At 49.4% G+C, this 18330-nt stretch overlaps 1 protein-coding gene across 1 annotated transcript; it reads right to left on the reverse strand.

Moving 5' to 3' along the window:
* Positions 1-816: 816 nt before the first annotated feature.
* Positions 817-11068, reverse strand: RSPH14 (radial spoke head 14 homolog). Its single transcript, XM_037823460.1, has 5 exons — positions 10936-11068; positions 9685-9946; positions 8690-8792; positions 4262-4380; positions 817-1073 (listed from the first exon to the last, which is right to left on the reverse strand). Exons 2-5 carry the CDS (start codon positions 9881-9883, stop codon positions 817-819), a joined length of 678 nt encoding a protein of 225 aa, XP_037679388.1. The 5' UTR covers positions 9884-9946; positions 10936-11068.
* Positions 11069-18330: the final 7262 nt, after the last annotated feature.

Here is an 18330-nt window from a genome sequence, read left to right on the forward strand (position 1 = left end):
AGCTCGCCTCCTGCAGCCCCCAGCTGTTCACACTGGTGCCAAGTGGCAGGCTGTGGCCTCTTCCCCGGGCTGGGAGCGTCTGCAATTAATCAACCCTTTCTCCATGTCCTCTGCCTAGTGTCAGATGTCACGTGGCGTCCGTCCCTCCCTGTGCCAGTTCGATGTATTATGTCCCCCAAGACGCCACTATCTTTGATGCAATCTTGTGTGGGCACATATATTAGTGTTGATTTGATTTTGGAATCCTTTGGGTGTTTCCATGGAGATGTGATTCAATCAACTGTGGACAAGACCTTTGGTTGGATGATTTCCATAGAGGTGTTGGCCCGCCCATTCAGCGCGGGCCTTGATTAGTTCACTGGAGCACTATATAAGCTCAGACAGAAGGAGCGAGCTTGCTACAGCCAAGAGGGACACTTTGAAGAACACACAGGAGCTGAGAGAGGAGCTGCAGATGACAGACAGTTTGAAGACGGCCATTGAATGCAGACTTTTGCTCTGGAGAAGCTAAGAGAGGAAAATACCCCAAGAGCAACTAAGAGTGACATTTTTGAGGAACTGCAGCCTAGAGACAGGAACGTCCTGGGAGAAAGCCATTTTGAAACCAGAAATTGGAGCAGACACCAGCCACGTGCCTTCCCAGCTAACAGAGGTTTTCCGGACACCATTGGCCATCCTCCAGTTAAAGTACCCGATTATCGATGTGTTTCATGGACACTTTATGGCCTTAAGACTGTAACTGTGTAACCAAATAAACCCCTTTATAACCCCTTTATAAAAGCCAATCCATTTCTGGTGTTTTGCATTCCAGCAGCACTAGGAAACTAGAACACTCCCCCTGGGGGTGCAGAAGTGGCGATCAAAACAGTGGCAGATGGCGAGCCAAGCACAGCGGGCATCCCTCCCCGCGCCCACTGCCTGCAGACACCGCCAATGCCTTGGCACCCCAGGAAGCTGGGTGGGACTCACCCCAGGCCACTCAGCAGCACTTGGGGCCACCGCCGCCTGCCACCTTTTGTCCACAGACGTTCCCGTCCCATTCTGCCAGGACGCTGCAGCAAGAAAGCCAGCTTCTGATTTGAGATGGGCAAAGGGAAATCCGGGGCTTTGGAGAGAGCAGGCATGGGGTCTTCTCTCCCCTGTGCCCCTTGGGGTCCTTGGCCGGGAGACGGGAATTGCTGCTTGTCCCATGTCCCTTTCCCTCTTGCCTGGACATACCTGACTCTGCAGCCGGCCCCAGCACCCACGCTGGAAGCCGGGCCCCAAATCTCCACTGGGGCTCCCCACCCTGAGGCCCTGCCAACCCCAGCTTCATGGCTCAAACGAGACTTCCTTGCAGTGCCCGACCCCACAGCAGTGCCACCGGCTGTGCGTAAATGGGCACCTGGGAACAGGCAGTGGGCAGCCAATGACCTCCCCAAATCTGCCTTTTGATTCTGCTTCTGGGGCTCTCCCTCCTGACCTGCCCTCGCGGGGAACATGCAATCCCATGCTCCTGTCCCCCGAAATGCACATAGTGGGGGATGTGCACAGCAGACCAGAAGAACCTCTTTCTCATGGTGCTCGGGCAGGTCCCGTGGCACCTGGCTGGCCGCGGGGAGCTCCGGGGCCCCCCAGGGACCCCCGGGCCACGGAGCAATAGAACTTGCGGGGTGCATGTGCTGTTTGCCAAGTTTGTCCATTTGCACCAGTGATGGTCACTGAGCACCCCATCAGAAGGCCCGGGGCCCGGGCTGCACCCCAGGACTCCAGTTAACTCCATGTGGGAGGGGGCACCGCCCAAGGGGGACCCCAGCCTGGGACCCGAGTTGCTGTGCAGAAAGAATGGACCAGAAGGCAAAGCCCTGGCGTGGACGGTTGTCTGTCTGTCCTGGGGCTCCCTCTGCTGGTTACTCCGGGAACGCCCATGGCAAGCTGACCGGGGCAAGGGATGGGGACAGTGGGGACGGAGAGACCCTCCAAATGCCCTCCACCCCACCACCAATACCCCGAGTCACAGAGGGAGAAACTGAGGCACACATGGGGGCTGAACGGACAAGCACGTGGGTGACTGTGGGTGGATAACAACCAGCAAAGGGTCATTAAAGCAGAAAACCTGCTAAAAAAAAAAAAAGCCACCTGCATTTGGGAGCCACACGCCCTGTGTCCTGCTGGTGGCCCTCCGGGAGGCCGCGGACAAAAGCCACCCCGCTGACCGCTGACAGCCAGCCAGGCCCTGGGTTCGGGACGCCCCAGCTAAACCGCACAGGCACCCTGCTACGGGGGAGCAAGGCTGGGGCGCGCAGGTGACACTGATGTCCCAGATCACGGGGCTGGTAAAAGCAGAGCGAGCCCCTCACCCCACTCAGACTGGGGACCCAGTCTGACCCCAGAACTCTGGCCATTAGGGCAGTGCCGGGTGGGCAAGAAAAACTCCCGCCCGACAAACAGGCGTCCTCTTGGGTGCCGTCCTGACCGAAACACGAAAAGCAAAACTCTTAAACTTTTAGAAGAAGATGTAGCAGAAGAGCTTCAAGAGCTCAAGATGGAGAAGGATTCTCTCCAACAACGACAACAAAAAAGCACAACCCATAAAGGAAAAGATCGACAGAAATGACTGCATTCGAATGAAAAGCCACGGAACCGATAAATAAGCAGATAAATAAAGGTTGTACACAACCGGCGAAGGACTGGCGTCCAGGATAAGTGAAACTATCTCGAAATCTGTGGGAGGTGGAAAATGAATTGGTCTAGAAAATGGAGCAAATCCTCCAGAGGCACTGGACAGAGAGGGGACGCTCCATCCCACCACTACGGCCCTGAGACCCCACTTCTCTCGTGTCGGTCAATGGGGCACTCTTGTCGGCTGGTGGCAGCCGGGTTGCTTGGCAAAGCTGGGTGGTGGTACCCACTGTTCATTACCATCACGTCGATACGGCTCGGCATGTTTTAAATCAGTCACAATAATTTTAAGGGCCCTAGTTGAGAGCTAAGGGGCTTCCAGAAATGAGGGGAAGAGATGCCTGTGCTCAATTCTCGGGGCACCAATCTTGGGTCTTCCATAGAGATGCCCCAAATCCCCAGGGACCCTCAACCCTGGCCGCACCTGTGTATCATCCAAGGTGCAGTTGAGAAATCTGTTGGCAGAGCCCCACCTCCAGAGACTGATTCCGTTGGCCTGGATTAGGGCCAGGAAGAGGGTGGTCTTTTTAAAAAGATGATGTGATGGTTAATTTCATGTGTCAGCTAGGCCAGGTTATGGAGTCTCATTGTTTGGACAAGCAAGCACCGGTCTGATTGTTACTGGGAGGGTATTTCATAGATGGGATATGCACCTGTAATCAGTCAATTGCATCTACTGCTGATTGCATCTACAATCAACAAAATCAACAAAGGTGATCTCACCCTCAGCAATGTCTGAGCTCTTCTCATCCAATCAGTAGGAGGTCCAAAAAGCCAAAACTGAGCATTTCAGAAGTTAGAAGGCGAATTCAGACTCAACTTCAGCACTGGCTCTTGCTAGAATTTCCAGCCAGTCAGATCCCACTGGAGAAATCAGACTAAGGACTGCAGCACAATCTTTAGCAGACTTTCCAATTTGTGGCCTGCCCTCTGGAATTTAGACTGGCCACCTCCCACAGCTACGTGAACCAATTCTTTATAATAATTAATCTCTTAATATATAAATACAGGTTGGTTCTATTTCTCTGGAAAATCCTGATTAATAGAGACCACCAGGAACCCCTGGCGGTTGTCATTTTCTGTGGGACCATAATTCTGGTGCAAGCTTTGTCCAGGGGGCCATGCTACCTGCTTGATGAACATTTTCCTCACTTCATCCTCACTCCAGGCCTCTGCGGCAGGTTCTAGAAGCCCCACTTGAGGAAATATCCTGGGCAGGGGAGCATGGGGGAGGGCAGAGGGAACCCCCAAGTCCATCCAACTCTGGGGCTACGATGTCCATTTGTCCACCTTTAACCCAAGCCTTGTATCCTGCCTCTTGCAACCAGTCCCCCATTTAAAAACGCTTGTTGCATCGCACGACAAGGCAGATGTCAATCGGACACAAGTTTCAACCCTCTCCCTTGTGGTCAGCAGGCAGTCACCACCCCAGACTCTGCATCAAATGGTTGGGAGCAGCCAACTCTGGGGACAGGCTTGCTTTATACCTTACAATGCAAGACAGGGCCCCTAGTCTGCAGCTGGGAACACAGCCAACCTGGACAGGGGCCCAGTGGGTGACCAGAAGGCCCAAGAGATCCACGAGCCAGCTCAAGCTCACCTGAGGGCAGATGGGCCAGGTGCATGAACGCCAGGTGCAGGTTCTTCCGGCAGAGCAGCTGCGGGTCATCCAGCAGGAAGGACAGTGCCAAGATGATGCCGTGGTTTAGAAAGCCATCTCTAGGGGAGAGAAGGCGGGCTGAGACATAGCTAAGAATGGGCAACTCTCGAGGCCGGAGAGGAGCAAGGAGAAGACAAGACCCAATGGCCCCTGTGAAATCAGAACCCGGCACCAGCTAGTGCCATCAGCGTCCCCCTGGCTGGGAGAGACAGGACAACGCTGAGCGGGTGGCACGTTTATGGAACATGGCAGAACTGTGAGGTTCCTTGCAATCAGACAGCTCTGCCCCTTTCCCAGTGGGGACTCAGCCTCCGGATCCTTGTTCCCCAGGATATTTTCATTCTGTCTTCTGAGCCTCAGTCCCATGATCTGTAAAATGGAGACGAGGCAGAAGAAGCTGGTAAGGGACCTCCCCAGACTGAGCCGCTGAGCTCCGGGACCTTCTCCATCTGCCAGATGCAGGCCCGCTGACGGTGGCTCTGGGGAAGGGAGTGCTGCCCCATGGTCACCCTCGTGGCCTGTTGCCTTCCCTTCTCGCCAGCTGGGTTGTGAGCTTGCAGCCGCCAGCCTCTTGCCTCCAAACTTATGCATGCTTGCCATGCTTATTATAATTATGGAAGTTAATTAAATATATGCAAACCAATTAGGTTTGATTTAACCAATGGTTTTAGTTTCCTTAGCTGCTCAAGTAAATACCATGCAATGGGAATTTAATGGCTCATGGTTTTGAGGCTAGGAAAAAGTCCAAATCAAGGCAACATCAAGGCGATGCTTTCTTCCCGAAGACTGGCCTTCTGGGGCTGGTTGTCGGCCATCTTTGCACATGGCGGCCTCTTCTGGCCTCTCCATTCTCTTCCGGGTTCCATTGAATTTCAGCTTCTTGCTTCCCATGGCTTTCTCTCTGTATCTGTCTGGATTTCATTCTGCTTTTAAAGGACCCCTGTCATTGGATTAAGACCCACCCTGATTGAAGTCACCTCACCAAAAAGTCCTACTTAACAATGGGTTCACACCCACAGGAATGGATTCGGTTTAAGAACACGCTTTTCTGGGGTACATGCAACTCCAAATCACTGCACCGGCCAACTGCTGGGCCCAGGGGCATCAGGTAAGAGGGTTTCTGTACACATCCCAGGGCTGGATTTGGGAATAAATGAGAATGCACGTGTGGAACTCTCACCCCAGCACCCAGCACCCAGGAGATGCCCAACAGATTGTGTTACTGCCACGTCGTCGGTTAGGACGTAAACCTGTGGCGTGTTTCGAATTGTTCTGGAAGAAGAAAACCATAGTTGCTGGGGCCTTCTGCTCTATATTGAATTGGATCCCCCTAAAAAGCTACGTTACATTCCTAACCTCAGTCCCTCAACATGTCCTTATTTGGAAAGAGGGCCATCGCAATGGAATTAGTTAAATGAAAAAGAGATCGTACTAGAGCAGAGTGAGTCCTTAGTCCATTATGACTGGTGTCATCGTAAGGAGGAGAGAAGAGAAGCAGATGCCCAAGGGGAGAATGTCATGGGACAATGGCAGCCGAGACTGAAATGCCAAGGCCGTGAGCTAAGGAACCCCAGGATGCCCAACTATCACCAGACGCAAGGAAGAAGCAAGGAAGGAGTCTCCCCAACGGGGGGCATGGCCCCACCAACAGCTCGATTTCAGACATCTAGCTTCTGGAAGGGTGAGACTATGCATTTCTGTGGTTTTAAGCTGCCCAGTTCATGGGTTGGCGGCCACAGGAAATGGGAAACCCCTTCCGTGACTACCCTTGCGTGTGTACCCCGTTATCCTCAATGAGTGGCCAGTCCATTGCACACCTATGTTGTATTTCAGTTGTATTTGCCATCCCACACTAGCAGGCAAGCTCAAGAGGGCAGGGATCCAGGCCACCCAGGAGAAACTTGTGAAAGGTTGAGTTCTGTACCCCAACTTAGACAGGTTCTTAATCTGAATCCACTTTCCAATGGGTGGGAGCACATGGTAAATGGGACCTCTTGAAGATGTTGTTTGGTTAACATGTGGCCCAACTGAAAGGTGATGGATCTTAATCCAGGTTACAGGAGGCCTTACAAAGAGAACCCAGAAGTGGCAGAAACCAGAGAGGAGAGGACATTTCAGTGTGTGATGGGGGGCAGAGGTAAGCCAAGTCACCCCATGAACGACCGACAGCCACCCCCAGAATGCTATAGACCCTGAGGAGAAGGCTTTGCATTGCCAACCTCTTGATTTTGGATTTCTTCTTGCCTCAAAACCCTTAGCTGATAAATTCTTGTTGTTCACGCCAACCCCTTGTCATAGCAGCTCGGGCAAACCAAGACGGTGCCCCTCTCTGCAGAATGTTGCCCAAATTAACGCCACCAGGTGACAGGGTGCCAATCCCGATGGTCCCATCCTCAGTCCCCAGTCCTGTCACTACCTGCTCCAACAGGAAAGGGACGGACGGACCTCGGCGTCACACGTGGGAGTTGACACCACCAGCCCTGCCCAGGTGTGTGCTTGGAGGCTGGGGTTTTAGCATCCCCACAGGGACAAGAGCGAGAGTCACAGGTTTGGTTGGGGATCTCGGAGGGGGAGCCGGGCTCCCCCTAAAAATCCCGGAACTGGGAAGAGCCAAAATAGTTGCAGGCATGGGGCTTTGAGTGGTGGCTCCCCAAAAGATGTCTGCACCTTATGTGCCAGTTTGAATGCATTATGTCCCCCAAACGCCATTATCTTTGATGTAATCTTGTGTGGGCAGACCTATCAGTGTTAATTAGATTGTAATTCTTTGATTGTTTCCATGGAGATGTGCCCCACCCAACTGTGGGTGATGACTCTGATTGGATAATTTCCATGGAGGTGTTGGCCCGCCCATTCAGGGTAGGTCTGAATTAAATTATTGGAGCACTATATAAGCTCAGACAGAAGGAGCCAGATGCTATAGCCAAGAGGGACACTTTGAAGAATTCACAGAAGCTGAGAGAGTAGCTGCAGATGAGAGACAGTTTGAAGATGGCCGTTGAAAGCAGACTCTTGCTCCAGAGAAGCTAAGAGAGGACAAATACCCCAAGAGCAACTGAGAGTGACATTTCGGAGAGAAGCTGAAGCCTAGAGAGGAACGTCCTGGGAGAAAGCCATTTTGAAACAGAACTTTGGAGCAGACGCCAGCCACGTGCCTTCCCAGCTAACAGAGGTTTTCCGGACACCATTGGCCATCCTCCAGTGAAGGCACCTGATTGTTGATGCCTTACCTTGGACACTTTATGGCCTTAAGACTGTAACTTTGTAACCAAATAAACCCCCTTTATAAAAGCCAATCCATTTCTGGTGTTTTGCATTCCGGCAGCATTAGCAAACCAGAACAACCTAATTCCCAGAACGTATGAATGTGACCTGATTTGGAGAAGGGTCTTACTGCCTGCAATTAAGTTAAAGTCTTGAGATGAGAGCAGCCTGACATATCCGGGAGAGCCCTAAATCCAATGATAAGTGGCTTTATAGGAGAAAGCAGGGGGGATATTTGAGGCAGACAGAGAGGAGAAGATGAAAAAGGAAGAAGCAATATGGCTCCAGAGGCAGGGTCACCAGAAGCTGGAAGAGGCAACCAAGGCTCCCCCCCAAGAGCCTCTAGAGGGAGCAGGACTGGGACAGGTTGGGTTCTGCACCCCAATAAACAACATGTTCTTAATCCAAGTCCTGGGTGGGAACCCATTGTAACTAGGATCTTTCCAAGAGGTTATGTTTGGTTAAGGTGTGGTCAACTGAAGCAAGGCAGGTCTTAATTTGGATTAACGGAGGCCTTGTGAAGAGAAAGCCACATGGGGAGGAGTCAGTGGGAACCAGGAAGAGAGAGGAGAGGCTATTGCCATGTGATGCGAAAGCCAAGGACACCCCAAGGATCGATGACCACGGTCTTCGGAAAGAAAGCAAACCTTGCCAATATTTTGATGTTGGACTTCTTGCTTCTGAAACCATAAGCCAATACATGCTATGGTGATAGCAGCTAAGGCAAAACTAGGACTGCAGCCCACTGACAACTTGATTTTGGACTTCTGGACTCCCAGAACGGTGAGAGGATGAGTTTCTGTTGACGCAAGCCCCCCAGAAGCCCCGCCAGTTTGAAAGCATCAGTTACAGCAGCCCTCGGGAACAAACACAGCCTTCAACGTGGGACCCTCAGAGCTGGGAACGAGCATCAAATTGGGTCTGGAATGGAAAATCCCATTAGGATCCCACAGGGGTGACCAAACCACCCTACAAAGAGGCCTATTCTGGGCAAACAGATGTTTCTGCTATGACTGGGTCACTCAGAAGGACGTTTGAGGGCAATGCCACCCCCTTGGGCAAGATTCCAGATCCCGGGGCTGGTTCCCAGGGGCGGCGGCCCACCTGCCCACGTTGTGGGTTGCCACAATGCGAAGGACTTCCGTGGTTTTGATGCGCACCAGGCTATCGCGATCCTTCAGCAAAGCCTTCAGGCTCTCCAGGCAGCCTGCAGGGCAGAAAGATCTCTCAACGTTTGCAAGTCTCAGAAATCGGATCACACATGAGCTAGCCCTGGATTTTTTTAGGGCTCTCCTGGATGTCCCAGGCCACTCTCATCTCAAGACCTTAACTTAATTGCAGACACCAAGACCCTTGTCCAAATTAGGTCACAGCGAGCAGGTGCCAGGGATTCTGCAGCTGCTCGGGGCATGGGTGCAGGTTCCCAGAGCCCATCTCCTCTCACCATCTGCGGGGATCTCCCTAATGGTGTCTTCACCCACAGTGTGCCATGGGGCTAAGAAAATGGCCTCTGCGTTTGGAGAGAGCTGGGGTCAAATCCCAACTTGGGCCCGAATGAGTCCCAGGAGGTTGCCAGATTTAGCAAATAAACATCCTGCTTTATTTATTTCTCTAGCCTTGGTTTTCTTACCTGTCGACTGGGGATGCTTCTTTCTCACAAGGTGGCTGGGGGGGGACATGGGGTGGGAATGGGGGGCTGCCCTCCAGCCAGGCTCACTGAACGGCAACTAAACCTAACACTGGGGCCGCCAACTCCTCTGCAAATAAACTGTCCTTTCGGATGAGGCCAGAGAGAAGGGGACGAGTGGCAGGTCACACATCTCGTGCTGTCTGAATATGGAGCCCTGGGAAAGGGACAAACGTGCCATCCGAGACCCCTCCACTCTTGTATTGATCGTCATGCACGTGGAAGACGAGGGGCAGGTCCCAAACACAGTGCATGGCTTTGGCAAGGCTTGTCTCCATCTTTTGGGGCAGCCTTAGGGAGGACACAGATTCCCAGGGCAGTTGAGGGGATTTGGGGCTGGCTGGGGTGTCACACGGGGCCGAGACCCAGTACCTCCCCACTGCGAGCCACTCTGTGTCTGTGACACTCTCACCTATGCCGATGGCCTCGTAGACGTGTTCGGGGTCATGCATGAGGTCACAGAGGGCCATGAGGGCTTTCTGTCGCGTGACCACTTCCTCTGACTGCAGCTCTTCGTTTAGCTTGGGCAGGGCCCGGCAGCCGTAGGCAATGGCCGCCTGGGTGGGGTTGATGTCGGGGGGCAGATACATGGAGATTCGGGCGTGGGCCATGGATCCACGCTGGCAGGGGGCAAACGATGCCCCAGCTTGCAGAACGAAGCTCCGCGGGGAACACTGAGGGAAAGAACCCAAGAGCTGTCGTCATCCATACTGTGATTCAAAGACTAGTCCCCACTGGATCTTTGAAACTGCCTCTGAGGGCAGTAAGGTGGGTATGTTGACTTCCATTTTACAGATGAACAAACTGAGGCGGTGAGGGAACTTTTTCCACGTCGCTGTGCAGGTGAGAGGCCCTGGGGGTGAACTCTGCACATGCAGAGGTGCTTAATGACAAAAGAAACCACCCAGATCGCAGGCTGGTTGTCAGCTGCATCTAGTGCTTATCGTGCATGGCAATATCTAGTATCTAACTCAACTGCCCCATAACGAGGGGGCTTGCATTAGCTCCATTTTGCAAAAGGGGAAACTGAGGCTCAGGTCAAGGAGCTTGCTGCTAAATACAGCAGCCAAGATTCAAACCCAGTTCTAGCTCACTTACCCACCAGGTACCCAAATGCAATGCTTTTAACTCATTGCACAAAAAGAAATATTTGTGAGCGAGCAAGGCTAAAGGGCAATTTGTTTTTATTCCACACACTTTGAGTAGCTACAGACAGTGTGGCTCAACAGGCAAGAACTGGTGCCAGACCCCCACCCTGTGGCGAGTCATATTAAGGTATCAATCAGCCCACGAACCTGGCTCTCCTGGGGCTGCTGATGTGTCCCTGTGGTTATTTTATTATTGTCGTGAACGTGTTTTGTCACAGTGACAGGCCCCAGCCCCCCACCCCCCCTGCAGGAATCTACTCTAGCAACGGAGGTGAGCAGGTACCAGGCGCAAGGGGAGGGGAGGGGGCTGCTCTGGGTGGGACGCGGCGGTTTCTGATCAGGTCGCCCCTTGCAGGGAACGGTGGGCGCTGGGGACAGGGGCGACCCTTCTCCAGGGCGCGTGGGCTGCGGGAGTCCCGCCGTGGATCCGCGAGCGCGCCTGGGGGTGCGGGGACTGGGTGAGTCTGGGGGTGTCCCCCGTGTCCCCGGGGACCCCTGTCCCTCCGCCGCCTCACCTGCCTCGGCGCGCGCTGTCTGACAGCGCCCGCCAGCCGGCTGCAAGCGTCCGTTGCCAGGCGACCCGGTTGCCAGGCAACCCCGGCAGCGTCCAGGGCGCGGCCGGCCCTCCGCGCCCACTGCGCAGGCGCGAAGAGCCCCGGGCTGGGACAGGCTGCAAAGTAGGACAATAATAAGTTGGAAGGTTTCTTTGGGAGCAGAGGAGGGTCTGGTGTGTGAAGGGGCTTTGTTTCCGGTAAAGACGGGCAGGGAAGTGAATTATTCCCTCCTTTCTCTGTTCCGGGCACTTTGCATGTCCCAGCTTACTGACAAGCAGCTCAGAGAGGTTAAGTAGTTTCCTCCACGTCACACAGGATGCAACCCAGGTTCTGCTCCCAAGGCAACGATGGTCAGAGCGATTGTTCCTAAAAGCCTACCGGATGAGTGGGTAGCCTTGTTCTTAGGAAATATACTAGGCAATATTCAGTGTTCAAGGAACACAATGTATGCAAATTACTCTCAAATGTTTAGAAAATAGATAAATAATAGATAGGGAGATAGAATGCTGTAACAAATGTGGCAATATGTTAAAAGCTGGTAAATCTGAGTAGAAGGTATATTGGAGTTCTCTGTATTGGTTTTGTATTCTTTTTTAAAAAATTCAGTTTTATTGAGATATATTCACGTACCATACAGTCATCCAAATTGCACAATCAGTTGTTCACAATACCATCAAATAGTTGTGCTTTCATCGCCACATCAGTGTTTGAACATTTTCATTACTCCAAAAAGAAAGTAAAAATAAGAATAAAAAGTAAAAAAGAACACCCGAAACATCCCATCCCCCCCATTAGTCATTTAATTTTTGTCCCCATTTTTCTACTCATCTGTCCATACTACTGGACAAAGGGAGAGTTTGCCACAAGGTTTGCACAATCACACAGTCACACTGTGTAAGCTACATAGTTATGCAATCGTCTTCAAGAATCAAGGCTACTGGGTTGCAGTTGGACAGTTTCAGGCATTTCCTTCTAGCTATTCCAATACACTAAAAGCTAAAAAGGGATGTCTATATAGTGCATAAGAATAACCTCCAGAGTGACCTCTCAAATCCATATGAGATCTCTCAGCCACTGAAACTATTTTGTTTCATTTCTCTTCCCCCATTTGGTCAAAAAGAGGCTTTCTCAATCGCATGATGCCAGGTCTAGGCTCATCCCTGGGAATCATATCCCACGTTGCCAGGGAGATTTACACCCCTGGGAGTCATGTTCCACGTAGTGGGAGGGTTTTGTATTCTTTTTGCAACTGTCCTGTACATTTGCAATTGTTTCAAAATAAGAAGTTATTCTGGTGCCTTGTCCTCCTCTGGCCACGGTGGACTCTCTCTCCGCCCCCCAAATGGCCAGCCTTCTCCTGCAGACTGCACTGCCTATAACACCACTCTTTGTTCCTCAGGACAAAATTTGGGGGACACCTCCTCTGTGAAACCTTCCTTCCCGCAAATCCAAACTAGTGAGCAGTTCCACCACTTAATTACCCTGTTGGTGTACTCCCCCTAATTTGCTAATCACCTCTCTGTTTCCCCCAACAGATTCCAGCTTCCCTCAAGACAAAGAATATGTCAGCCCTGACCCATTTCGCTAAGTGTAGAACAAATGAATGGTTCATAGACTCGGGTCAAGCTTTACGATTTACAAAGCCCTTCCACCAGCTCCTGTGACTCTCACTACAATCCTTTGCCCTGGATAGTTGGGTTCATTTTACGGCTTGGTAAATGGAGGCACTTAGACCAACTCAGCTAAGATCACTCCTTAGATTGGAGCCCTTAGCAGTGAAACACTTCTGTTTTAGTTTTCTAGGCTGCTGAAAGCAGATACCATGAGATGGGTTGGCTTAAGAACAGGTATTTATTAGCTTACAGATTTAAGACTGAGAAAAATGTCCAAAGCAAGGCATCATCAAGGCGATGCTTTCTTCCCAAAGACTGGCTGCCGGCGATCCTTGGCTCCTCTGGCACATGGCTCCTCTGGCACAGGGAGATCTGCTGGTCTCTCCCTTCTCTCCTGGGTTTCGTTGCTCTCAGCTTCTTGCTTCCTTTGGTTTCTCTCCTGTTCTGGTTTGCTAATGCTGCTGTTATGCAAAATACCAGAAATGGATTGGCTTACATAAAGGAGATTTATTTGGTTACAAAGTTACAGTCCGAAGGCCATGAAAATGTCCAAATTAAGGCAAATTTCCTTTCACCGAAGGAAAGCTAATGGCATCCAGAAAACCTCTGTTGTCTGGGAAGGCACATGGCTGGCATCTCCTTGCTCCCATGTTGCGTTTCAAAATGGCTATCTCCCAGGATATTTCTCTCTAAGCGTCTAGGAGTGTTCTCTTCATTTCTCCCAGGCAAACTCTGGACTAGCAAAAGTCTACTTTCAATGGCCGTCTCCAAAATGTCTATCTCAGCTGCAGCTCTCCGAGCTCCTTCTGTCTGAGCTCTTATAGTGCTCAGGTAAACTAATCAAGACCCAGGCTAAATGGGTGGGGCCACACCTCCATGGAAACATTTTATCAAGCGGTCACACCCTAATCAAAGGCGTCATTCACAGTTGGATGGGTCACATCTCCATGGAAACAACCTAATGCCAATATCCCATGAGATTGGATTAAAAGATCATGGCTTTTTCTTGGGGAGACGTAATATATCCAAACTGGCACATCTCCCCTCTCTCTCTGTATTCATTCTGTTAATCCAGTAAGCGGATTAGACCCCTCCTGGATGAGGTGGGTCCCACCTTATCTGAAGTGGCCTCATCAAAAGTTCCTACTTACAATGTGTGAGAATGAGATTAAGTTTAGCTTTCACACAGGATAGGTGTGCCTGGCAGGGTGGGGCAGTTCAGGAATTGGCAGAAAGTTAAAAAGAGAAACTGTAGTCCACGGTTGGTCCCCCTATATATCCACCCACTATCCACGGTCAGTCCCCCTGTTTATCCACCCACTATCTACTATCCTTGCAAGGTGGAGACTCCCGGTAGAGGTTCCCAGAATAGCCTCATAACTTGTTACCAAACTAGCCCAAACTGGCTCTAAAGAGGCCTGGGCAGAACCATTATAGTCAGGGGTGGAGATTTGTTCCAACCTTTCCAAATGTTGCAAATTCACATGGGGAAACTTATTTGAAATGTTTCAAATTTGTGCAGGCTGCATGTTTCAAATTTGTGGGGGCTAGTTAGGCTTGTTAAATAGAATGTAACCTCTGGAGTATCCAGCCACTGGAGAAACAGGGGAGGGACTTGTGGTTAGGCTTAGGGAATAAATTCTGCTGGGTCTATTGTTCTGTGCACCACCACCACCACCCCCCCATTTTGGTTGGGCGCCCGTTCTTGCAAGATCATAAGTAAATTCTTTTCTTCTCCACAATCGGGTGAGTGTTTATTCCTTTTAGGAATAGTGCTTGTTTCTCACACCCTGAACTGGGTGGGTCACATCTCAGTTGAAATGCAACCTAATCAAAAGATGTCACCCACAATAGGTCCACACCAGCAGGAATGGCCCTTTTCTAGGGTACAGAACAGCTCCGAACCGGCACAGGAAGTTATAGCCGGGCCATTCGAGGCAACCTGGCTTTTAACAGATGTCAAGGCGGCTCATAATATTGAACCCTGACATTTTAGATTTTATATCACAGGCATCAAGTATCAACCCAGTCTGTCTGGCTTTGAATTAAAGAAAACTGACTTCAAACTGTGTGCCAAGAAGCTGCTATTGTGATGCAGACATCTGTCCCCACACTCCTGCCCTTCAAAGGATCGAGTCATGAATCCTAAAAAGCATCCTAGCTTTTTTTTTCAGAATGTTCCAATTCTAGTTCTAACCCACTAGCAAATCCTTTTGGATGTTTGAGCCTTAGTCTCCGTGCCTGTGAAATAAGGAACTGAATCAAGGAGGTTCTCAAAGCCGGGAACCCCAAAGCCATTGGAATCTCATTATGCCATCTCACAAGGGCCTCTGGAAGCCACCCAGCCCCTCCATACCCCACTTTCCAAACAGAGAAATAGTTCAGAGGTGCTCAGAGACATGGGCTACTTTTTTTTAAATCATATTTTATTGTGGAAAATTACATATATACATAGAAGTGATAACTTTTCAAATGCAATTTAACAAGTAGTTAGAATGCAAATATCAAATAATGTTGTGGGTCACAGTTTTACAGTTTCAGTTATTTCCTTATTGTGAAGTATATATACAAAAAGGTGATAACTTTCAAATTACTATTTAACAAGTAGCTATAGAGCAAATTTCAAAGAATGCTATGGGTTACAGTTCCACCATTTCAATTCTTTCCTTCTAGCTATTCTAATACTCTAGCAACTAAAAAAAAAGAAAATTATGTAGGGATTCAATATTCATAATCCTTTGTTAAATTCCATCCTGTCTCTTCTGCCCCTTCCTTTAGTTTAATCACTTTCCCGATCTTCAGGGATGTCCAGGCAGTGACCACCCCAACCTGTTCATGTTGAAAAGGGGCGTCGACATTATGGGAAAGGGGACACATCTGGTTGATGTTCTTGAAGAGGCTGTTGTCTCTAGGTTTTGGAACTTAGCTGGCAGAGGAGCTCCCTGGAGGATTTCAGTTTCTGAAGAATGAACTTAGTGAGTGAAACTTTTATAGAGTCTCAGATAGGGATCCAGGTTTTCTTTAGGGTTTGGGGGAACACTGTTGACTTGGGCTTATCACACTGTGGTTATTTTGGCATATCTAGGTGAAACTTGCATAGGAATAACCTCCAGGACAGCCTCTCGACTCTATTTGAATTCTTTTACCCACTGAAACCTTATTTTGTTGCCTTTCTTTTCCCCTTTTTGGTCAAAAAGGCATTCTCAATCCCTTGATGCCAGGGCCAGGCTCATTCCCAGAATCCGTGTCCCATGTTGCCAGGGAGACTCATTCACCTGGGGGGTCCTGTCTCAAGTCAGTGGGGAGGGTGATGGATTTCTTTGCAGAGTTGGGCTTAGAGAGAGAAAGTCCACATTTGAGCAACAAAAGAGGTTCCCTGGAGGTGACTCCTAGGCATAATTATAGGTGGGCTCTGCCTCCTGTTTACAACCATAAGATTCACCCGAGCAAGCCTCACAAATAAGGGCATAACTTATAAAGTAGGGGGTTCCTAGGTTTGCATAGCATATGTTTTGTCCACTATAATCCATCAGTATCTTACATTATCATCACTCAGTTGTACAATCCTCATCACTCTCCATTTTAAACAATTCCTACGACCCAAAACACCCCATAACTCTTTTCAGCCTTCAATTATTTGTCCCTAGTATCAGTATGGTACTAGTAAGTTTTTCCTATTATAGTCCCTATTATGCAATAGGTAGATTTTCCCCATATGCCTCTGTTCTCAACCCTCTGTACCAGTGTGATACCTTAGAAGTATTTCATGCAAGCACCTATCTATATTTGTGGTGCTGATCTGTGGGATATATGATGGGCTGCTTTTTAACAGCACATCAAAATACACCAGGGCTGACCTGGAGAGGGGTGGAGAGGGGACTTTTATTGTATTTTCTCTCCCAAATTGTTTTTCTTTTAATTATTAATTGAATATTCAAAAAGTATGTAAATAAAATGTCTCCCTCCCATCTGGGTCTCCAGCCAATGGGATGCCTCCCCTGAAGCAACGACTTGTATCTTTCTAGACACAATCTTTATACAAGCAAATATGATTCACTAGCTTCCTTTTTTTTTAATTGAGGTAAAATTCACGTAACATAGATGTTGTAGTTTGCTAATGCTGCTGGAATGCGAAACACCAGAGATGGATTGGCTTTTATAAAAGGGGGTTTATTTGGTTACACAGTTACAGTCTTAAGGCCATAAAGTGTCCAAGGTAACACATCAGCAATTGGGTACCTTCCCTGGAGGATGGCCAATGGTGTCCAGAAAACCTCTGTTAGCTGGGAAGGCATGTGGCTGGTGTCTGCTCCAAAGTTCTGGATTCAAAATGGCTTTCTCCCAAGACGTTCCTCTCTAGGCTGCAGTTCCTCAAAAATGTCACTCTTAGCTGCACTTGGGGTATTTGTCTTCTCTTAGCTTTTCTGGAGCAAGAGTCTGCTTTCTATGGCCATCTTCAAACTGTCTGTCATCTGCAGCTCCTGTGCATTCTTCAAAGTGTCCCTCTTGGCTGTAGCTCCTCTTCAAAATGTCACTCACAGCTGCACTGAGCTCCCTCTGCCCATCAGCTCATTTATATGGCTCCACTGATCAAGGCCCACCCTAAATGGGTGGGGCCATGCCTCCATGGGAATATCCAATCACAGTCATCACCCACAGCTGAGTGGGGCGCATCTCCAAAGAAACACTCAAAGAAATTTAATCAAAACTGATAACGTCTGCCCACACAAGATTACATCAAAGATAATGCCTTTGGGGGGACACAATACATTCAAACTGGCACAATAGAACTCACCATTTTAACCCTTTTCAAGTGTACGACTCACTATTCATACTTACTTTTAACCCAAATGGTAGTAGCATCCTGCAAACCCTGTTCTCACCTTCCTTTTATAAAATTTAATCTTCATTCACTGAGCAAATTTACCCAGTGCCTCCTACATGCAGGCACTGTTCAGGGGATGCAATACATCAAGGAACTAAACGGACAAAAATCTCTGCTTTCGCTGCTCTCCATGGAGGGAGGGAAGGAATAAACATAAAAAGTAGTTAGATAATGTGCTGGTTTGGATGTATTTTGTCCCCCAAGTGCCATGTTCTTTGATGGAATCTTGTGGGGGCAGACATATTAGTGTTGATTAGGTTGGAACCTATTGATTGAGCATTTCCATGGAGATGTGACTCAATCAACTGTGGGCAATAATTTTGATTGGATAATTTCCATGGAGGTGTTACCCCACCCACTAGGGTGGGTCTTGATTTAATTCTGGAGTCCTATAAAAGAACTCACAAACAGAAGGACCTCAGAGCTGCTATGAGTGACATCTTGGAGAGCAACTGAGAGAGACATTTTGGAGATGGACATTGAAAGGAGACTTATGCTAGCACAGAGTTTGCTCTGGAGAAGCTAAGCGAGTACAGAACACCCCAAGAGTAACATTTGAAGAATGCATGGGAGCTGAGATAGGAGCTGGAACACAATCTGGAATCAGCAGATGCCAGCAATGTGCCTTCCCAGCTAACAGAGGTTTTCCAGATGCCCTTGGCCATCCTTCAGCAAAGTTACCCTGTTGCTGATGCCTTACCTTGGACACTTTATGGCCTTAAGACTGTAACTTTGTAACCCAATAAACCCCCTTTATAAAAACCAATCCATTTCTGGTGTTTTGCAAAAGGGCAGCATTAGCAAACTGGAACAGATAATATGTTAGAAAACGGTGTTTGGGGAAAGACAGCAAAATGA

Source organism: Choloepus didactylus (assembly GCF_015220235.1).
Source record: "Choloepus didactylus isolate mChoDid1 chromosome 23 unlocalized genomic scaffold, mChoDid1.pri SUPER_23_unloc1, whole genome shotgun sequence".
Lineage (NCBI taxonomy): Eukaryota > Metazoa > Chordata > Mammalia > Pilosa > Megalonychidae > Choloepus > Choloepus didactylus.